This window comes from Ictalurus punctatus, chromosome 5 (genome assembly GCF_001660625.3).
Source record: "Ictalurus punctatus breed USDA103 chromosome 5, Coco_2.0, whole genome shotgun sequence".
NCBI lineage: Eukaryota > Metazoa > Chordata > Actinopteri > Siluriformes > Ictaluridae > Ictalurus > Ictalurus punctatus.
This window is the reverse complement of record NC_030420.2, coordinates 3,935,084-3,953,257: the sequence shown is the minus strand read 5'-3', so window position 1 is coordinate 3,953,257 and position 18,174 is coordinate 3,935,084. Positions and strand designations below refer to the sequence as shown.

Below are 18,174 nucleotides of genomic sequence, written 5' to 3'. Positions count from 1 at the left end.
AAGCTTGATGACTGGTTGATTCTGAACACAGCCACATACCCATAAAAGGGTGTGCACGCTTATACAATTTTCTTTTTATCTTTTTTTCTCTGAAATGTGTCACTTTGGTTTTCAATGGCATTGTATAGGTTGTTGTTCTTAATTTTAAAATTGTAAATGTTCTCATATGACTTACCTTTGTTTAGTTTTTTTTATTTTATTTTATTTTTTTACGTCACATATGCCTGCTGTTTTAACAGGGCTGTGCAGACATTTTATATCCATTATACACCTTGTATGTAGTGGTTGTTTTGGGTCTTTGTATTTTGGCATTAAATTTGGTGGAGTATCTCAACTGGCCTTCCAATGGGGCAGTACTTATGACTTAGCACAAATGCTGCCCAAAAATAATGCCTAGCTAGAAATCTGCCTTTCAGGTGAAATGTAATGAGGAGCCTGTTCCTGCACTCTGGTCTAATGGAGTATATGTGTCCCGTGTTGTGGTTTCTCAGGGTAAACTGGATGCCCTGTGGGTTCTGCTGAAGAAAGGCTATGACAGAGTGTCCATCATGAGACCACAACCAGGAGACAAGGTAAGAACTGAAAAAAAAAAAAAACTGGAAATTGTCAAAGGTGAAGGAATATGTGAAACTATCTGCTCACTATATAATGGTGCAAAGAAAGTCACGACATGTAACATGTTCACTGATGCCACAGCCGGTTATCACAGCCTTGTTCCTAACTGTCTCTCAGACTTTCCTCAAGAACAGGAAAAAAGCTGCATGGACATAAAAATAAAAACCCATCTTTTGAATGCCAGGCCTTCCAGCCCAACCAGACGTGACATGTATAGAGAAAAAGTATTGGCCCTAGAACAGAGCCTTGTGGCACACCAGGTTTTACTTTTGTGTGCATAGAGGTGCCTCCATTTTCATGTCAAAACTGATAGTCAGATCTTAAACAAATTAAAATATGATGTAGTGCATTTTCAGATCAATTGAATGATATTTGGGAAAAGCTTTGCTAGGTATGCAAAAAAAAAAAAAAAGGATAAAAAAGTATCTAAACGTAGCTATATCTCCAAACCCGCAGTCGTTTTTAACCCACAATTTCCTCCTGTAAAGACTTTACAGATAAACCACTGTACACATGTAAATGCTGGCCTTCGCTTTAGCAGTACTATTGTTACCGCTATGAGTTACTATTGTGTGATTATAAGCGTGATTGCTAGCGGGAAGAAATTGCAAGAAATGCCGGAAAGATATGAGGAACAAAACTGTAGTTCGTCATCAAAATTAGAATCCTTTAATATTCTCATATGATAATATTCTGTCCGCGAAAGAAAAAAGAAGTTTTTCGAAGGGGTTATATTCTCATCATTCTGATTTTTACCCCATAAAACTGTCAGTCACACCCGTACGACTTGGCTTCATTAAGCCGTTTTGGGGCCGGATGAAAGCAGAGGAACTCAGCAACATCCTACAGCTAGAGAGGAAATTAATACCAGATTCCCCTGACACAGAAACACTCACAGGCATATCACAGGATAGATGTAAAGTATTATCAATGCACAGAGTTTACACAACATATTCTCCATAGTATACATAGCATGCATGACAAAGGATGTTTGGATCTGTCAGACGTTAATGCTGACTCGTGTTTATAGGTTCTAGACGAGATAAAGTTTTTTTTTTCACGTGGGCCGTACTTTTAACGTTCATGCACTGGAGAACAGATATACGAAATATGATTGGCGTTTAATGTTTGTGTCTCGAAAGTCGAATTTTAAAGGAACAATTCCTTATGGGTTAGGCGTTCTAAAGATTCTACAACCTAAAATATTTCAGGACCCACAACATGGAAAAATGGGGGGAAAAAAAAAACCTTCACTCGTAGCATGTTACACATTAACAGAATATTAGAGTTTAAAACGTATTGCAGGAAAACCTTTCCGATTCGAAAATTTGTGCCGTGGCAGAAAAGCCAGTTCACTGAAGGGGAAAGGACACGGGGCATGAAAGATGTGAAGATTTGCTTCAGGTAGAGGCCACTTTTGCTTTGACTTTATCTAGGTGAACTTCCACCTGTGGATTTGTTAACCCCAATTTTGTGAGCCACTAGAAAGAAAGTAGGCGGGGCATCTGTGAGCTCATATACTATATGCAGAAGAGGGTAGATAGCGCTTTCCTCTGAGGATGTTACTCTGCTCTGAGATGCAGCATGAGCAGTAGTTGGTGATGATGTAGCAGTTGGCTTCAGATGTTTTGGGTCAGTAAAATTGAAGGTTAGAAATCAGATTTGTTGTTTTTTTGTTTTGTTTTTTTTTATAATGTGCTGTTTATCATTTATCCCGTAGCCATCTTATTCACTGACATGCCATATGGTTCTTGTAATCAAATTCTGTTGTTGATTTTTTTCAATCTCTCTCTCTCTGTGCGTGTTAGGATTTTAAGTTAAAGTGGGTTTTGTTTTTTTTTGTCATATACATTGCATGTGTTTCCCTGGGTTACATTATTAAGAATGACATTCTTCCATTGTAAATGCTATAACTATTATATTTAGCCTAAAATGACTCAATAAACAGATTAAAAACAAACTTCTTGGGTACGGGTTTAAAGGAGGTATATGGGTAAGCGGCGTCCTTGTTCTCAGGGCATGTGCTTGTTTTTGCCAGCATGTCCTTAAACATCTCTCTATCCTTACTTAAGAACAGGAAAAAGAAAACGCTTAATGGACGGTCACATGCCAAGCCTCTCAGCCCAGGCCAACATACAGAATAGAAAACAGTATTTGGCAGCCATTAAAAACACGGTTCATTTGTGGGAATATGGATTTCAGATCTCTTTATATTAAAGAGATGGCATGTACTTCCAAAATGTGTGCATCAGTTTCCACTCTGTAATTTGGACCTGTATAGAGAGGAGGGGAAACCAGAACCCCATAACGGTCTCGGGCCATGTCATTTGGCATCAAAGGAACGTATCTGTGGTTATGTTGCGCAATCTCAAAAGACATTGCTTTGGGTAAAAACCGACGGCATCATACAGGACGCCACAACGAGCTAACATAGATTGAATTCTGATTTCATTGTCTTTCAATATTCCGCATAACTGAGCAAACCGATGCGTCACTAATACTGCACAATGCAATAATATGACATGAAGTGATTGAGGAGAAATATTTACTGCAACAGCAAAAAAAAAACAAAAAAAAAAACTGCTTAATTGGTTGAATAATGGTGGAATCAATGCGAAAGCACCAGGGAGCAGTTTGCACAGTGAGACGCACCCTTTTAGTAGTCCGCTGGGCGAGCTGTCATTGTTATTGTAAAATGCACACACACCCTCATTTTCTCTAGAGAGCCAGTGCTTGGTTTCATATCCTGCTCACAGATTGAGCCCTGCTGTGAGTCATGCTTGGCGTCAGTAAAGCTTAACCAGTGCCATTTTTCTGTTACAAAGCGATTCCACTGAGATTTCCAAATTTCACACTTATATTTGCATTGGACTCCATACCTGAGTGCATCCTTCGGCCTTTAAAGTGTAGCTGTATGGTAACGACGCATTAAGGCCAAAAGACTTTAGATTACGTTGAATTAGTTTGAATTTGGTGGAGTCTTCAAACGTCTCAGCTCTGTTGCTTTCATTGATATGGTGGCGTTTTCTCAAGGGAGATGTTTATTTGATATTTTTCGAAGAAGTCTCCAGAATCGGTGCTTAGAAACCTTGTTTCTAGCTGTTATAACGTAAGTGACGACAAGAACTTGTTTCACAGATGTTCCATAACATTAACATAGCTATAATCGGGTAAACAGTATGATTTGTGTGGGTTTTTTTATTATTATTATTATTTTTATTTAAAAATGTAATCATTGGCAAATTGTTGTGGTATAAGAGGAATAAAACACTACAGGCTACACTGTTATAGGAAAAGAATCAACTGCGAGGTGGTAACATTATCTTTGCTTCGTGTCGGGCGACATAACACCACCTCGTTCTTGATAGTTTTTCCCTAGAACAGCATGTCTGCAAATGTTTTATTTCTTACACATATCATACAATTGCTTATTCCCATCAGTTCCATACATTAAATGCCTCTTATGCCCCAAGGTGTGTTCATTTCAGGGAGGAATGATGGTCTGTTGCTCCCTTGGAGTTTCAGAGGTTAAATTATGAAATAGGGTTGTAAATCGAGGCTAGAAACAGCTGTGAGCTTTTAAACACACACACACACACACACACACACACACAAAAACAGATGTGCTGTGAGGCATGTGTTCTCCGTTGGCATTTGGATTTCTGCCAAAACCTAGTGCACTTCATTCAAGTAGTGTCCGGGAAAACAATTACAGAAGTCCAGCTTGAGCGGTTTGGTGCAGTGTGGCATGTTTAAACCTCCTCTGAGGGGGGATTCAGCTGTGTGGTATAGTTTGTGGAAGATTAATACACACCCCCTGCTTGTTAGCTGCAAGAAATGACTAGAAATGTCTAAATTTCTCCGTAGGAATTGGCTCAATATGAATACTTTATTCAGAGACTGTAAAATGAGAGCCTAGTCAGCAGTCTAAGGGAACTGGACTTTTTTTTTCTGGAATAAGATCCTAAAGATTCTCTATAAATCATCGAGCCTGACCCAGATTCTGAACATCAGCGTGCAGTGTGTATCTCGGTCGGTTTACACAAAGCTGCGCTCATGCACGGGTTTGGACGCATAATTTGAAAGAAAAAAAAAAAAAAAAAGAAAAAGAAGAATGCTGCCTGTGAACATGTCCATATGGCCATCTATGCCATGCTCACCGTATATATGAGTGTTTTACTTCAAGCTATACCGGAGTGAATGTTTTTATTCCGTGTGGGGAGAAAAATCTTGCCACATGTGATGCTTCATTGTGAAGCATCATAGACAAAAAAAAAAACAAAACAAACAAAAAAAAAACGCTCATTAGCAATGTTAATATGCAAGAAAAGTAAATATAAGCATGTAGACATAAGTGTGTGTTCTGTTGATAAGAAACATGTAAAGAAAACTGTTTGGACATGCGATGAATATCGAATAGAATCAAACTTTTCCGCAGTAATAATAATTCAACATTTTGGCAAACATGCTTATTATTAAAAATGCTAAACTGTTGTTTTTTTTTGTTTTCAACTCAGGGACATGATTCCTACAAATTTAATACCTGCCATTTGGTGATATATATATATATATGTGTGTGTGTGTGTGTGTGTGTGTATTAATTTGCACATATAGTTTCTGTGCCTGACTTGAAGTAGACACTTCTCAAATATGCAGTCATTTTTATGTATTAAGTCAAACAGGCAGAACAGACCCCATATATTATTTTGAAAGAAAATAAATAGTGTGTCACGTGAGGGCTGCTTTCATGTCGTTTTGTTTTGGGCGTATGCTTTTGTTTAGTTTAGCTTTCCATTTCTGTTTGTTTGTTTCTGCTCTAGTTTAGTCTCCACCTATGTCCTGTCATTGTTACCTGATGGTGTTCACCTGTTCTGTGTTAGCTCATTTATGATTTAGTTTGTCGGTGTATACCCTGCCGTTTCTTTGTCTCCACGCAAAGTCTTACCATGTCGTTAAGTATAAGCCGTGAGTCCTTACCGTTTGGCTTTCTAGTTACGTGTGTAGCATTTCCCTCCCCCGTTTCCCCCCAGCTTATGATTATCGATCGTTATAGTTTGTTGCTTTGTTCTTGCGCTCCACGTGTTATGGCGATGCTGCAATGAAAGAAGATGAGGCTCTCTATTTCACTGTGCTTTCATCGTCTGTTCACTTCAGTCGGTTAAAATCAATAACAAGGTCTCAGCGGAAGGTAAGGTTTTCATCAGGATACACACACAGTCTGAAAGATGAAAACAGAGGACGGACACGTCCCTCGATCTTATATAACCAGGGAAACGAACCAGAGAGGAATCTCGAATTCAGAAACAGTATGAAGGGAAATTGTGAGTGTGTGAGTGAGAGCCAGAGAGAAAAACCTTGGCCTGAAGGTTGGAAAATGGAAAGAGGCTCAAACGAATAATAGCTGGGAATATCGGAGATGTAGTGCAAAGTGATGGACAAAATTCCTGTCAGGGAATATATATAAACAAAGCTCTTATTTCTATTATTACTGTTTCTGCATCATTAGCATCTAGTCGAGTTTGAGATTGAGGGGATACTTTTTACGCTTTTAAACCGTTTCTGCTCTCCATAAACGTCTTCATTATCTTCCAGGAAGCCATGCTCTGTAATTTGCCTTCGGTGTTTTTCGGGGAAATCAACAAGCCACCTCTTCCTCTCAGTGTGATTAAAACCAAGCTTAGGTCTGGTTTTTCAGTGTAATTAGTGTCAGCAGCGCAGCAGGAGGCTCTGCTCCAGACCCATACACTCTTGTAGCTTTAGGCTAACAACAAAATCTCAGTGTGCGCTGCATTTTTTTTATCACCATTTTGGACTCGGCGTTTAAACGTGAAGTGTGAATGTCAAACGGCCTGCGAGAGTGCTGGCAGTGCGCATGAAGTCACTTGGTTCAGAGGATTTGGGATTTTAAATCCAAATAAAAATGAGCGTGTGGCAGGTTTTCGTGAGGTAAAAATAAATAAATAAATGAAACTATTTGGCAGAACCTTGTACACCATTATTTATTGTGAAATTGCATCATATAAAAATCAAGTGATAAACAACCTGAAATGTTTTAGAGGTAAAAAAAAAAAAAAAAAAAACTAAACTAAACAACAATTTCCAATACCCAGCTTGCATAAGTGTGCATACCTTTTTATAACTGGGAATGTGGCAGTGTTCCGAATCAACCTGTCATATTCATAATATACACCTGCTATCAATTAAAGTGACTGATTAACCCTAAATATAAAGTACAGCTGTCCCTATGGGATTTTCCTGCCGTCTTCTTGGTAACATGGGCAGCAAAGAGCTTACAAAGTAGGTACGGGATGTCATTGTTGAAAATATCAATCAGGAGAGGGTTACAAAAAAATTTCCAAGGCATTGGATATACCATGGGACACTGTAAAGACAATAATCAGTAAGTATGGAGCAACAGTGACATTACTACATTTCTTTTTTCTCATCCAGAGTTGATGAGAAGATCAGGAGAAAACTGATCAGAGAGGCTGTCACGAGGCCTACAGCAACATTATAAGAATTTCTTTACTTGCGATTTCTGGCAAGTACTGGTTGCTCCCTACACGTGACAACAATTTTCAGAAATTCTTCACGTCTGGGCTATGGGTAGGGTGGCAAGACGAAAGCCTTTTTTTTTTAAACCCCCCAAAAAAAAATCACACCCAAACCTGACAGGTTTGAAAGCAACAAAATGCACCCAATCTCCTTAAACCATGTGGAATCATCTTTTATGGTTTGATGAGACCAAAGTTGAAATTTCTTGGCATAATACCAAAGATCTGTTTTGCGCAAGAAGAATCCCCATCCCATCCCCACGGTGAAGCATCAAGGTGGCAGCATCATACTCTGGGGCTGTTTTTCTTCAGCTGGAACTGGGGCTTTAATCAGGGTGGAGGGAATAATGAATAGCTCCAAATACCAGTCAGTGTTTGGCACAAACCCTTAAGGCTTCTCCTAAAACACTTAAGATGAAGAGGAATTCATGTCGGTGAAAGGTTTCCTACATTAACCATAAGACCGTTACCATAAGACAGCAATGCAGCAGCACTTTAGTCCACTTTAGTTTGTCCAGCTTATTTGTGCCTCATGAAAATTTTGTGGAATTGAACTCTTTAATGGAATGAAACACTTCTCACATTTTCTTACAGGGTCGCTGTATGAACATCACACGCCTTAAGTCAAGCTCGTCTCCGCATTATCCAGCGTACAACCACCACACGCCGATCTACACCCCCCAGCAGGGCTGCACCACTCCTCCTCCTCCCCAGAGTCAGCTGCCCCCTCCACCCTGCAGCCCAACATCCTCTCTTCCTCCTCTCTCCATCACTCCGTCTCCACCCATCACTCCTCCTCCATCATACACCCCTCCGTCAGCCTGGTCCTCGTCGTCCGCTCCCGTTTTCTTCGATTCACCTTCTCCTCCATCCTCACCCACAGGACCGCTGCCTCCTCCCCCACTGGCCCCACCTCCATGCCGAGCCCCTCCTCCTGACCGCCCTCCACCACGCCCTTCCCTCTAGGGCTTTGGAGGTGAGTGGAGAAGTGGAATCAGGAAATCAGTGGGAGACGCGAGTCTCTCTCCTTTAACCTTCTTGTTGTCTAGCTGTGTGGCCTTTGACAATAAAAACTTAATGACTGGTCCACCAGTGGGAACAAACACAAGGGAACAGACTACGTCTTCAATTTCAGCTACAAAACGACAGGAACCACAGCACAGACTAAAACAATATTATAGACCACACTGAACACCACACACAAGTCTTTAAAGCAGGCTTTCACAATGGACCACTACTATTTAACCCCATGTGTCCAAAAGACAGGATGGACATTCCTCTGAAGCCATTTTCAATGCAAAATAAATAAATAAATAAACGGACTAGTGAATGTTCCATATACAGAATCTATTTAATGGGAAAAGTTGCAATATGTGCACATTTGTTCACTCATACAACTAATACGCATTTATGAAGCTTTTTTTTTTATTATTATTATAAGGAGAACCATATACAAATGAAACAGAATCCAGTCTCTAAATCTACTCGAGAAACTTCTCTGCAAATCCTGACCGCCAACTGCCCAAGGAAGCATGTAGATAACGTGTATTAAAACTCTCAAGCCCTTGATCGACTCAGATCCATAAAAACAAGTACTAACCGGTGTAATCTGACAGTGATTAGTGGGTAATTCTTTTACAAAGAATAGTCAGGCAAATAAGTTACGATGCAATGACACAGACACACGTGTGTGTGCTCTGTTAATAAGGAATTTGTAAAAATAAATAAATAAATAAATAAATAAATTCTAAAGAAGATATGTAATGAACATCATATGGATCGATCTTTACTGCGGTGGAAGTAACTCATCAGGCATTCTTCTTATTAAAAACGGTTTTTATTTTGTCTTCAAGTGAGAGAAACAGCTGCAACAAATTTAGCACCTGCTCTTCGGTGGTATTACTTTGCACATACGTTTGCTGTTTATTAGGTCGTACGCAAAAAATGGTGTTATTTTGGTGACGTCCTGTCAAGTTTGGACATTTTTCACACACAAACGTCGAGTGAACCAGGCGCTCAGGCATTCAGTATTAATACCCACACCCATATGTGACAGTGTTAATGTAACGTACTTTGATATTGTAGGTTTAGGCTCATTGTTGTATGATTTCTTTTTTTTTTTTTTAAACGTTCACTTCTTTTCCTCACATTATTCAATGTTGGGTATTTGCTTGTGAGATAGTCTTTTCAGTCCAAGAATATTGGAATATCACGTGCTGGGGTTTATTTCTTAGCATATCAGTGCACAATCCACATTTGTTAAGACGTACAAGTGCACAACCACCTTATCACACTTTTATACATGCATTATGTATAAATATATGTACCCCTTGCCTTTTTTCCCCCTGTGTTTTTATGCAAGGTCATGTGATCAAATATTTGTTCTTTATTTGTTTCCTTAACTGTAATCTTCGCATCACATGCCAAGAGGAGTCCTCATTTAAGTCTTTGTTAGAATACAGTAAGCTTTCTAACTGGCCTTAATATCCATTTTCCTTCAGAAAATGGACGGGAATCCTCGTTTCTTACCAACAAGACCGGTCCCAGCCAAAAATGTGTTTGAATGACGTGTTTGTTTTTGCTCTGTACCTGTTGTATATACTTCGCGTCACTGTGTTATGATCTGCTGTTCTGCGTTTTCAGATTTTCGGTTTTACTTTCAGCAATATTCGGCTCCTAAATTATTACAAAACGTGTTATGACGTCTAACGTAGGACTGTGTACACAAATCACTGTCTGATACACAAATATGAGGACAGCAGAGGTTTTGGCATTTCGCTCCTTTTTTTTTTTTTTTTTTTTTGTTCTGTATCATTGACTAAACTAGTGATAAATAAGAGCTTGCTTTGTTCTTTGTGTTTCGAGCGCTGTGGTTGAATTTAAAGAGGATGGAAATGGAAACCTCATATCGGCGAGCGGAAAGGACGGGATTATTTTCTCGGAAACGGCAGACGGACAGAAGTACGTCTCTTTTAACTTTGCAGGGACACAAATACTGAAAATGTATCAGCTGGTAAATTTGTGTAGGTGTATATATACTGTATATGCATTAGTACATGTGCCTGTATGTGTGCTTCTCTTTTTATAAATGCATTTGATAAACTGGCCTAGCAGTTTTATTGAATTCTTTTCTTCCATCGCTCAGAGATAGCTCTACAAACATACTTCATGCACAGCCCCAAAAAAAAAAAAAAAAAAAAAGGTATCTGTTAGACAAACAAAGCTGGATACCTTTGGGATTTGGCCTTACTTAGCTCAGGTTCTGTCGTTGTTTGAGGTTTTATTTATTTTTTTTGTGAACGGCCGAGCCAGAAGCGTGACCTCAGCTCCAGCAGTGCAGTGGCAGCCCTTGGGATCCTGCTTTCTATTCAGGAAGGATTGAATGAACTTTTGGAGGCCTTTTCTGCAGCTGATGTCAGTCCACTCCCTCACACAAATCGGATTACGCAATATTCCAGCCAGCTCCCAATATCCCACAAAATCTGTGACTACACTGGTTAGATTTAACATTGTCCATACCGACACTGCTAACCCCAATTTGTAACACATGCTAACCAAAAGCACCACGCTGCAACAATAACTAGGGGTATAACACAAAGCCTGTATCTGTTAATTCTCCAAATATGCAATTGGATTAACACCCAAAGTGGGCGTGGCCTAAATAAGATTTTAAATTAAATATAAACTTTACCAATATGCCCCTGGAAACACTTAGGGGTGGGAGGGCGCGAGACATACTTGTGCAAATTAACAAAAAACGTGACACGGGTGCAGACAGTCATGTGACGTGATCCTTTGAGGTGTAGTGGCTGGTAGTCAAGGCTCAAGCTTCAGCATAACCATGACACTTGCCATACTTTCAAATGAATTTAGCTGCTTAGATTTCCCAAAATATAAACAAGCTAGAAGAAAATGACAGCACGGCACAGTTTTATGGTTTTCTTCGCATATGTCCCAGATTGTTGGGAAGAAGGGGCCAGAGTTTAGGGTCAGCCATGATATGGCGCCACTGGACACTGGAGCAGATACAGTATGGTTAAGGACCTTGCTTGGCGGAGATGGGGCTTAAACCAGTACGCTTCTGATCAGTAACCCAGAGCCTTAACTGTTGAGTCACCACTGGCCAAGCTAGTAGATTAATGTAAAACCCTGTGACCCTGACCAGGCTTTTTTGTTCGTTTGTTTCGTCTTTTTGTTCTGCAACATACATGTCTTGCACAACATTTTTGTCGCATCACGATGCACACCTCTAGTCTCAACCAGATGCCCTGCGAACCTTTCTGGAAAGTTTTCTCAAAATAAATTCAATTTTTCAATTCAATTCAATTCAATTTTATTTGTATAGCGCTTTTTACAATAGACATTGTCTCAAAGCAGCTTTACAGAAATATAAACACGGTGTACAGATATTAAAGGTGCGAATTTATCCCAACTGAGCAAGCCACTGAGTGGCGACGGCGGCAAGGAAAAACTCCCTAAGATGCTTTAAGAGGAAGAAACCTTGAGAGGAACCCAACTCAGAAGGGAACCCGTCCTCATCTGGGTAACAACAGATAGTGTGAAAAAGTTCATTATGGATTTATATGAAGTCTGTATGGCGTTAGGAGCAGCCGTAGTCCCAGAAGTCTGGAATTAGAGAAGATTTGAGCTCCATCCAGAGGCAGAGAGGATCTGGATCTCTAGTATCTCCATAAATTCGTGTGGGGCTCGGCGAAAGGACAGAGGGAGAAAAATGAATAACGTGCCACCTTTTTTTTTTTTTTAATCTTTATTTGAACTTGTTTAAAACACATTATCGGTCCGTTCCAAAATACTCAGTTACATCCCTAACACAAACGAATCCAAATAAGTCAAACTCCAGACTAAAACCTCAGACCCACCAGAACAATCAAAACTCAACCACACTCAGTCTTACCAGTCTTACTTCATTTCCTCAGGATATCACGAGATGTTGCTCACAAAAATGTTCATGCATTGCCAAGAGAGGAAAAAAATGAGCTAAGTATTAAGAATACAAACATGTCCAATAAAGGGAACGTTAAAATGATGTCTCAGAATCTTTTACGAGTGTCCAAGACTAAAGCCAAAAACCAAAGTTGCAAAAGTTATCATGATAACTGAGAAAGAGAGAGAGAGAGAGAGAGAGAGAAAGAGAGAGAGAGTTCAATTGAAAGCTCACACAACCATTGCTCATCGAATGCTTCCGTGAACCTCAGTCCAGATCTTTCAGTCAGCTTCAGCTGATTTCACAACTCGTTCCAACGTTTCCCCAAAATTCCACATAGATGTTGACGTGAACATTCCCCGAAGCGCAGCAGGTGTTTTTAACGTGTTATTACACTGATTCTGCCTGCATAAGACCCTCTATAGCATTGTTTACAAATCCTGCCTGCTTTTACGCTCGAACAGATTTGACTCAACATTTCAGCCCATTAGGAAGCACTTTATGAGCTAGACGTGTGTTTCTGAGTCAGAAAATGGACTAAATGAGCACAACAAAGAGCCTACACCAGCCTGCAAACATTAAAATGACTTGCACTGGGAGCTGTAAATGCAGGAGTCTTTGGAAGACTTTGCATCAGTTCGGTATCCTCCACATGATTCACTGCAATAAATGAAAATGTACAAAAACAAACAATAAACCCTGCAAATTTCGCCACAGTCCGGTTGGTTGGTTGGATGGATGGATGGATGGATGGATGGAAGGAAGGAAGGAAAGAAAAAGAAAATGTGAATCATCTATTTAAGAAAGAAAGAAAGAAAGAAAGAAAGAAAGAAAGAAAGAAAGAAAGAAAGAAAGAAAATGGGAATAATCTAGCTAAGAAAGAAAGAAAGAAAGAAAGAGAGGAAGAAAGAAAGAAAGAAAGAAAGAGAAAGAAAGAGAGAAAGAAAGAGAAAGAAAATGGTGAATAATCTATTTAAGAAAGAAAGAAAGAAAGAAAGAAAGAAAGAAAGAAAATGGGAATAATCTAGTTAAGAAAGAAAGAAAGAAAGAAAGAAAAAGAAAATGGGAATAATCTAGTTAAGAAAGAAAGAAAGAAAGAAAGAGAGAAAGAAAGAAAGAAAGAAAATGGGAATAATCTAGTTAAGAAAGAAAGAAAGAAAGAAAGAAAGAAAGAAAGAAAGAAAATGGGAATAATCTAGTTAAGAAAGAAAGAAAGAAAGAAAGAGAGAAAGAAAGAAAGAAAGAAAGTGGGAATAATCTAGTTAAGAAAGAAAGAAAGAAAGAAAGAGAGAAAGAAAGAAAGAAAGAAAATGGGAATAATCTAGTTAAGAAAGAAAGAAAGAAAGAAAGAAAGAAAGAAAGAAAGAAAATGGGAATAATCTAGTTAAGAAAGAAAGAAAGAAAGAAAATGGGAATAATCTAGTTAAGAAAGAAAGAAAGAAAGAAAAAGAAAATGGGAATAATCTAGTTAAGAAAGAAAGAAAGAAAGAAAATGGGAATAATCTAGTTAAGAAAGAAAGAAAGAAAGAAAATGGGAATAATCTAGTTAAGAAAGAAGGAAAGAAAGAAAATGGGAATAATCTAGTTAAGAAAGAAAGAAAGAAAATGGGAATAATCTAGTTAAGAAAGAAAGAAAGAAAGAAAGAAAGAAAGAAAGAAAGAAAGAAAGAAAGAAAGAAAGAAAGAAAGAAAGAAAATGGGAATAATCTAGCTAAGAAAGAAAGAAAGAAAGAAGGAAAGAAAGAAAGAAGCTGAGGCAGAGATACCTGTATATATGTGTATGTGTACATTATCTGCAGTGATGAGAAACAGAATAATCCCACATCCACTGTGTATTTTAAACCCTGAGGTTTCCTGCAGGTCCACAGGCGTGTTCTGGGGTTCTGGTGTAAAGTGGTGTAGAAGTATTTTTACGACTCGCCCTGTAAGTCCGTGTAGAGCGAATTCACAAGCGTGTAATGTACTGGCAACTGGACAAAATTCCTTTTAAAGACAAGGCTAAAAAGAACTGTACATGACATCACACAACAATAAGCCACTCGGTTAAAAGTTTTAAAGTATCCTTATGATATGTCCTCAAGCATCAGAACTAGATGTAGGTTTTACACGATTAAACAGCGCTCGACGGAGACTTTACGCGAGAGCTAACGTAGCTGACGTGAGCTAACGGCAGCATTACCGAGAGTGTGCAGAAAATGTTTGCACTATAAAAACGGAGTACATAATGTATAAATATGAAAAGAAAAACAAAAAACGCATGTATTCTCAAGCATAAACAAAGTTATGGTTACAAAATGAAATTAAAGGGGGGGGGGGGGGGGGGTTTACTTTGCCAGCTTCGAGACGTCTACGGTAAGAAGTAATCAGGGTTTTGTAACAGAAGATCCCGAACGAATGTAATGATTAAAAAGTCATATTTGCCATTGAATAAATCTCTATTTGCTGTTAAATTTTCCTAGCGCATTTTTCGTCGCAGTCGATGATGTCTTCATCTGTGTAATGTTCTAGAAATGTCATCTTTTGTTCTGACAGTTACAGCAGCCATGTGGTCGTCTGGGTTTTTTCTCCAAACCTCCCCTTCGTTGATCCAAATTTCAGCTGACTACAACATAAATGTGCCTGTCATCGAGCTGTCACATCAGTCAATTTTCTGCAAAAATCCAGGCTGGACTGGAAAAGTACATTTAAAAAAAAAAAAAAAAAAAAAAACCACAAACTTTTTGAGTCGCACAACAATGAGCGTCGAACCCTCTGAACTCTGGATGAAAGACGCCAGAGTTACGGTGAAATGCAGCTGTTCTCCACGCTGGACACTATTAACACTAAGATGTGGCGGTATTAGCTTTGTACATCACGATCACTGACACGCGCTCAAAAAGAGTTTAATGATTCATTGAATAATTAAGGTTTCTTTAATAAAAGTGTTCTATTTGGAAAAACTCAGTTGTAGGATTTGGCATGAAAATATATCGGTTCCAACCAAAGAACTCTTTCTAAGCGTACCGGCGTTATATTGTAACTGGATTCGTAAGTTTCAGCCTCAAACGTGCATGGGATTCTTGCCTAGTGAGCAAAACTGTGGGATTGATACATATGAGGTTGCCTTCAGACTTGTCAAACAGAAGGAACCACAGAAGACAGTTGTCCTTTTTACTGCCTTCCAAATCGGACAGTCTAGAAGGTGGCAGTTTTCTCCTGAATAAAACCCCAATGATGATCCCTCTGGGTCGGCACGCTGGTGCAGCACGTAGCATTGCTGCCTTTCATCTGAGATCTCCAGTTTCCTCTTCACCTCCTAAATACAAGTCAATAGGCTCCGCTAAACTCGCCCATAGGTGTGACAGTGAGGTATTTCCACCTCGTGCTCAGTCTTCCCAGGATAGGCTACGGATCCGGTGTGACGCTGACCAGGATGAAGTGCTTACTAAACTAAAAACGAAACTAAATTACACCCTGGATTGGACGCTAGTCTATCGTCGAGTATCACAAAACTGAAAAAAATCAAACCCCCGACGCTGGAGCGGTGATGCGCTAAAATCAAATCAAATTAAACCGGCTGTGCAACCGTGACGGTTTAGGTTTCCTCTTATACCGTCCAATCACGTTTAGGGAAATGCCCTTTGCACTTCATGAACGTAAAAGACCATGGATTTTCACAGGAATCCATGTTCACTCAATGACTTCTCATGAGTAAATTTCACGGAAGCCACAAGGGTATAAATGGAGTACGGTAAGAATTTTCCATCCGTTCGTTTCATTTCATTCAAGTCCTGATAAAAACGATCTACATTTTGAACATGTACTACACCAATCAGCCATAGCATTAAATCCACCTGCCTGATATTGTGCAAGTCCCTCTTGTGCCACCAAAACAGCTCTGATCCTTCAAGGCATGGACACGAGACCTCTGAAGGTGTGCTGTGGTTATCGGGTTAAAAAGACGCTCGGAGCGGATCCTTTAAGTCCTGTAAGTTGTGAGGAGGGACCTTCATGGATCCGTCTCGTTTGTCCGGCAGATCCCACGCATGCTCGATCGATGCACTGTTATGAAATTTCTGTAAGATCATCACGAAGTTTATTCTTGAGAGTTCCAAGGGCTCATCTTAAAAATATGGGCCCACGCCTTTGGAATGCTTTTGCCTTTATCAATTAGGTCTTGTCCAGCTCGTCAACAAAAGACCCACCTGTTTTCCCCCGCTTATGAGCAATTGTAATGTCCAGTATCATTTTTTGATGTTATTTTTACTCATCTGAATTCTTCCTACTATTTATTATACGTTGCCTACTTTTGTACAGCACTTTGGTCAACTTTTGTTGTTTTTATATGTGCAATATAAAGAAGTTTTGATTGATCGATTGATTCCATCACAGTCGGCATAAAATTTTCAGCTACAGAAGCTACAGGCTAGCCTCCGCTCCCCACGTGCATCAGTGAGCTTTAACAGCCCATGACCCTGTCTCTGGTTCACTGATCCTCCTTCCTTGGACCACTTCTGGTAGATACTAACCATCGCATACCGGGAACACCCAAAAAGACCTGATGTTTTGGAGATGCTCTGACCTCTAGTATGACATCTAGCCATCACTATTTGGTCCTCGTCAAAGTCGGTCAGATTTTTACGCTCGCCCATTTTTCCTGCTTCCAGCTCAGAACTGTCTTGAATGTCTTCACATGCTATATTTGTTTTAATATTTCCCTTTACTGGAGCGAAGAGGCGTAAACATGTTTCAGTATGACGGTGCCCCTGTGCACAGAGCGAGGTTTATGAAGACATGGTTTGCCAAAGTTGGAATGGAAGAACTCGAGTGTCCTGCACAGAGCCCTGACCTTAACCAGACTGAACCCCTTTAGAATGAACAGAAACCCTGGCCTCCTCACCCGACATCACTGCCTGACCTCTGGAATACTCTTGTGGCTGAAAGGGCTCCAAAATCTAGTGGAAAGAAAAGTGAAGGTTATTATTATATTACAGCAAAGGAACTAAATCTGGAATGGCATATTCAACAAGCGGTCCACATACGTTTGGCCATATAGTGTATTTCGTATATTACATAACTTAATATAAGCATATTCCTAGTGATGTAACAGATCACAGTACTACAGTATGTGAGCTTTCTGAATATTATGCATCATCTCTTGGAATGAGAAGGCTAAATATATGTCCTCATCAGCGATTAATCTTAAAATAAATAAAACAAATGAGACCATGCAAGACTAATCAATGCTGTGGAAAAGCTGTCAGCAGTCTCGGCAACACGAGATAACTGAAATGATTGATTCGGAGTTGGCAGTTATAGTCCAGTTTCTGCAATACAGGACAGTCAATTTCTCGATGTTTGCATGGCCTTTAAGTGCTTCGTTTGAGTACGGCATGGTGACTAGCTTAAGAAAAATCAAGCTTTTTTAGAACAATAACAACAACAAGAACAAAGATGGAGGTTTATTGGCTTTGAAAAGCATTTTACCGAGGAACGGTGTGTAATGGGTGCAAGCATTGGGAATCCAGCTGGAAACAGTGCCTTATGCTACTGCTAAAAAAAAATCAAAATAAAAATAGGCTTAATATTCTAAAAGGTTGGAAAACAAGTGCTATTTTTTTCCTGCCATCACGTGTAAAATGACCTGCTGAGCATCAAGCAAACAATTCGTCAAAGTCTAGGCAAGCATACAAGCTGTTCCAAGAAAGAGTAAGATGTTAAAAAGCTCTTCTAGTTACCCAACGCCAGTGATCCTCTTGTAGAAAACAACCCAAGACAAACTGCCCCAGAAATCTTTATAATTGAAACCATTCTTTTTCCTGGAAGGCACGGAGCACCATCTTCTCCAAAGTTCATAAAAATTCAGATTTCATCCAGAAATATGTGAGGAGAAAAACACTAACAAAGACAAGTGCTGCCATCGCCCCCCCGCCCCTTCACATACAACACCCTGAGAGAAACCATCAGATGTGTAGAAGCCGTATTCAAGCTTCAATAAACTTTTTAGACGTTTTCACAAAGTTACCTTACATCGGAGTTAGGCAGTCGTGAAGCACTGTGGTCTAAATAAACCGTCAGTGC

General features: G+C 39.5%; 1 protein-coding gene across 4 annotated transcripts in view; it reads left to right on the top strand.

Moving 5' to 3' along the window:
- antxr1a (ANTXR cell adhesion molecule 1a) overlaps positions 1-10,276 on the top strand; it is a 39,292-nt gene extending 29,016 nt beyond the window's left edge. For all 4 annotated transcript variants that reach the window (XM_053680096.1, XM_053680097.1, XM_017467577.3 and 1 more), the window contains 2 exons: positions 492-572; positions 7,764-10,276. In XM_053680096.1, coding sequence (XP_053536071.1) covers positions 492-572; positions 7,764-8,135 — 453 coding nt within the window. In that variant the 3' untranslated portion in view covers positions 8,136-10,276. The remainder of the gene's footprint in view (positions 1-491; positions 573-7,763) is intronic.
- The last annotated feature ends 7,898 nt before the right edge of the window (positions 10,277-18,174 follow it).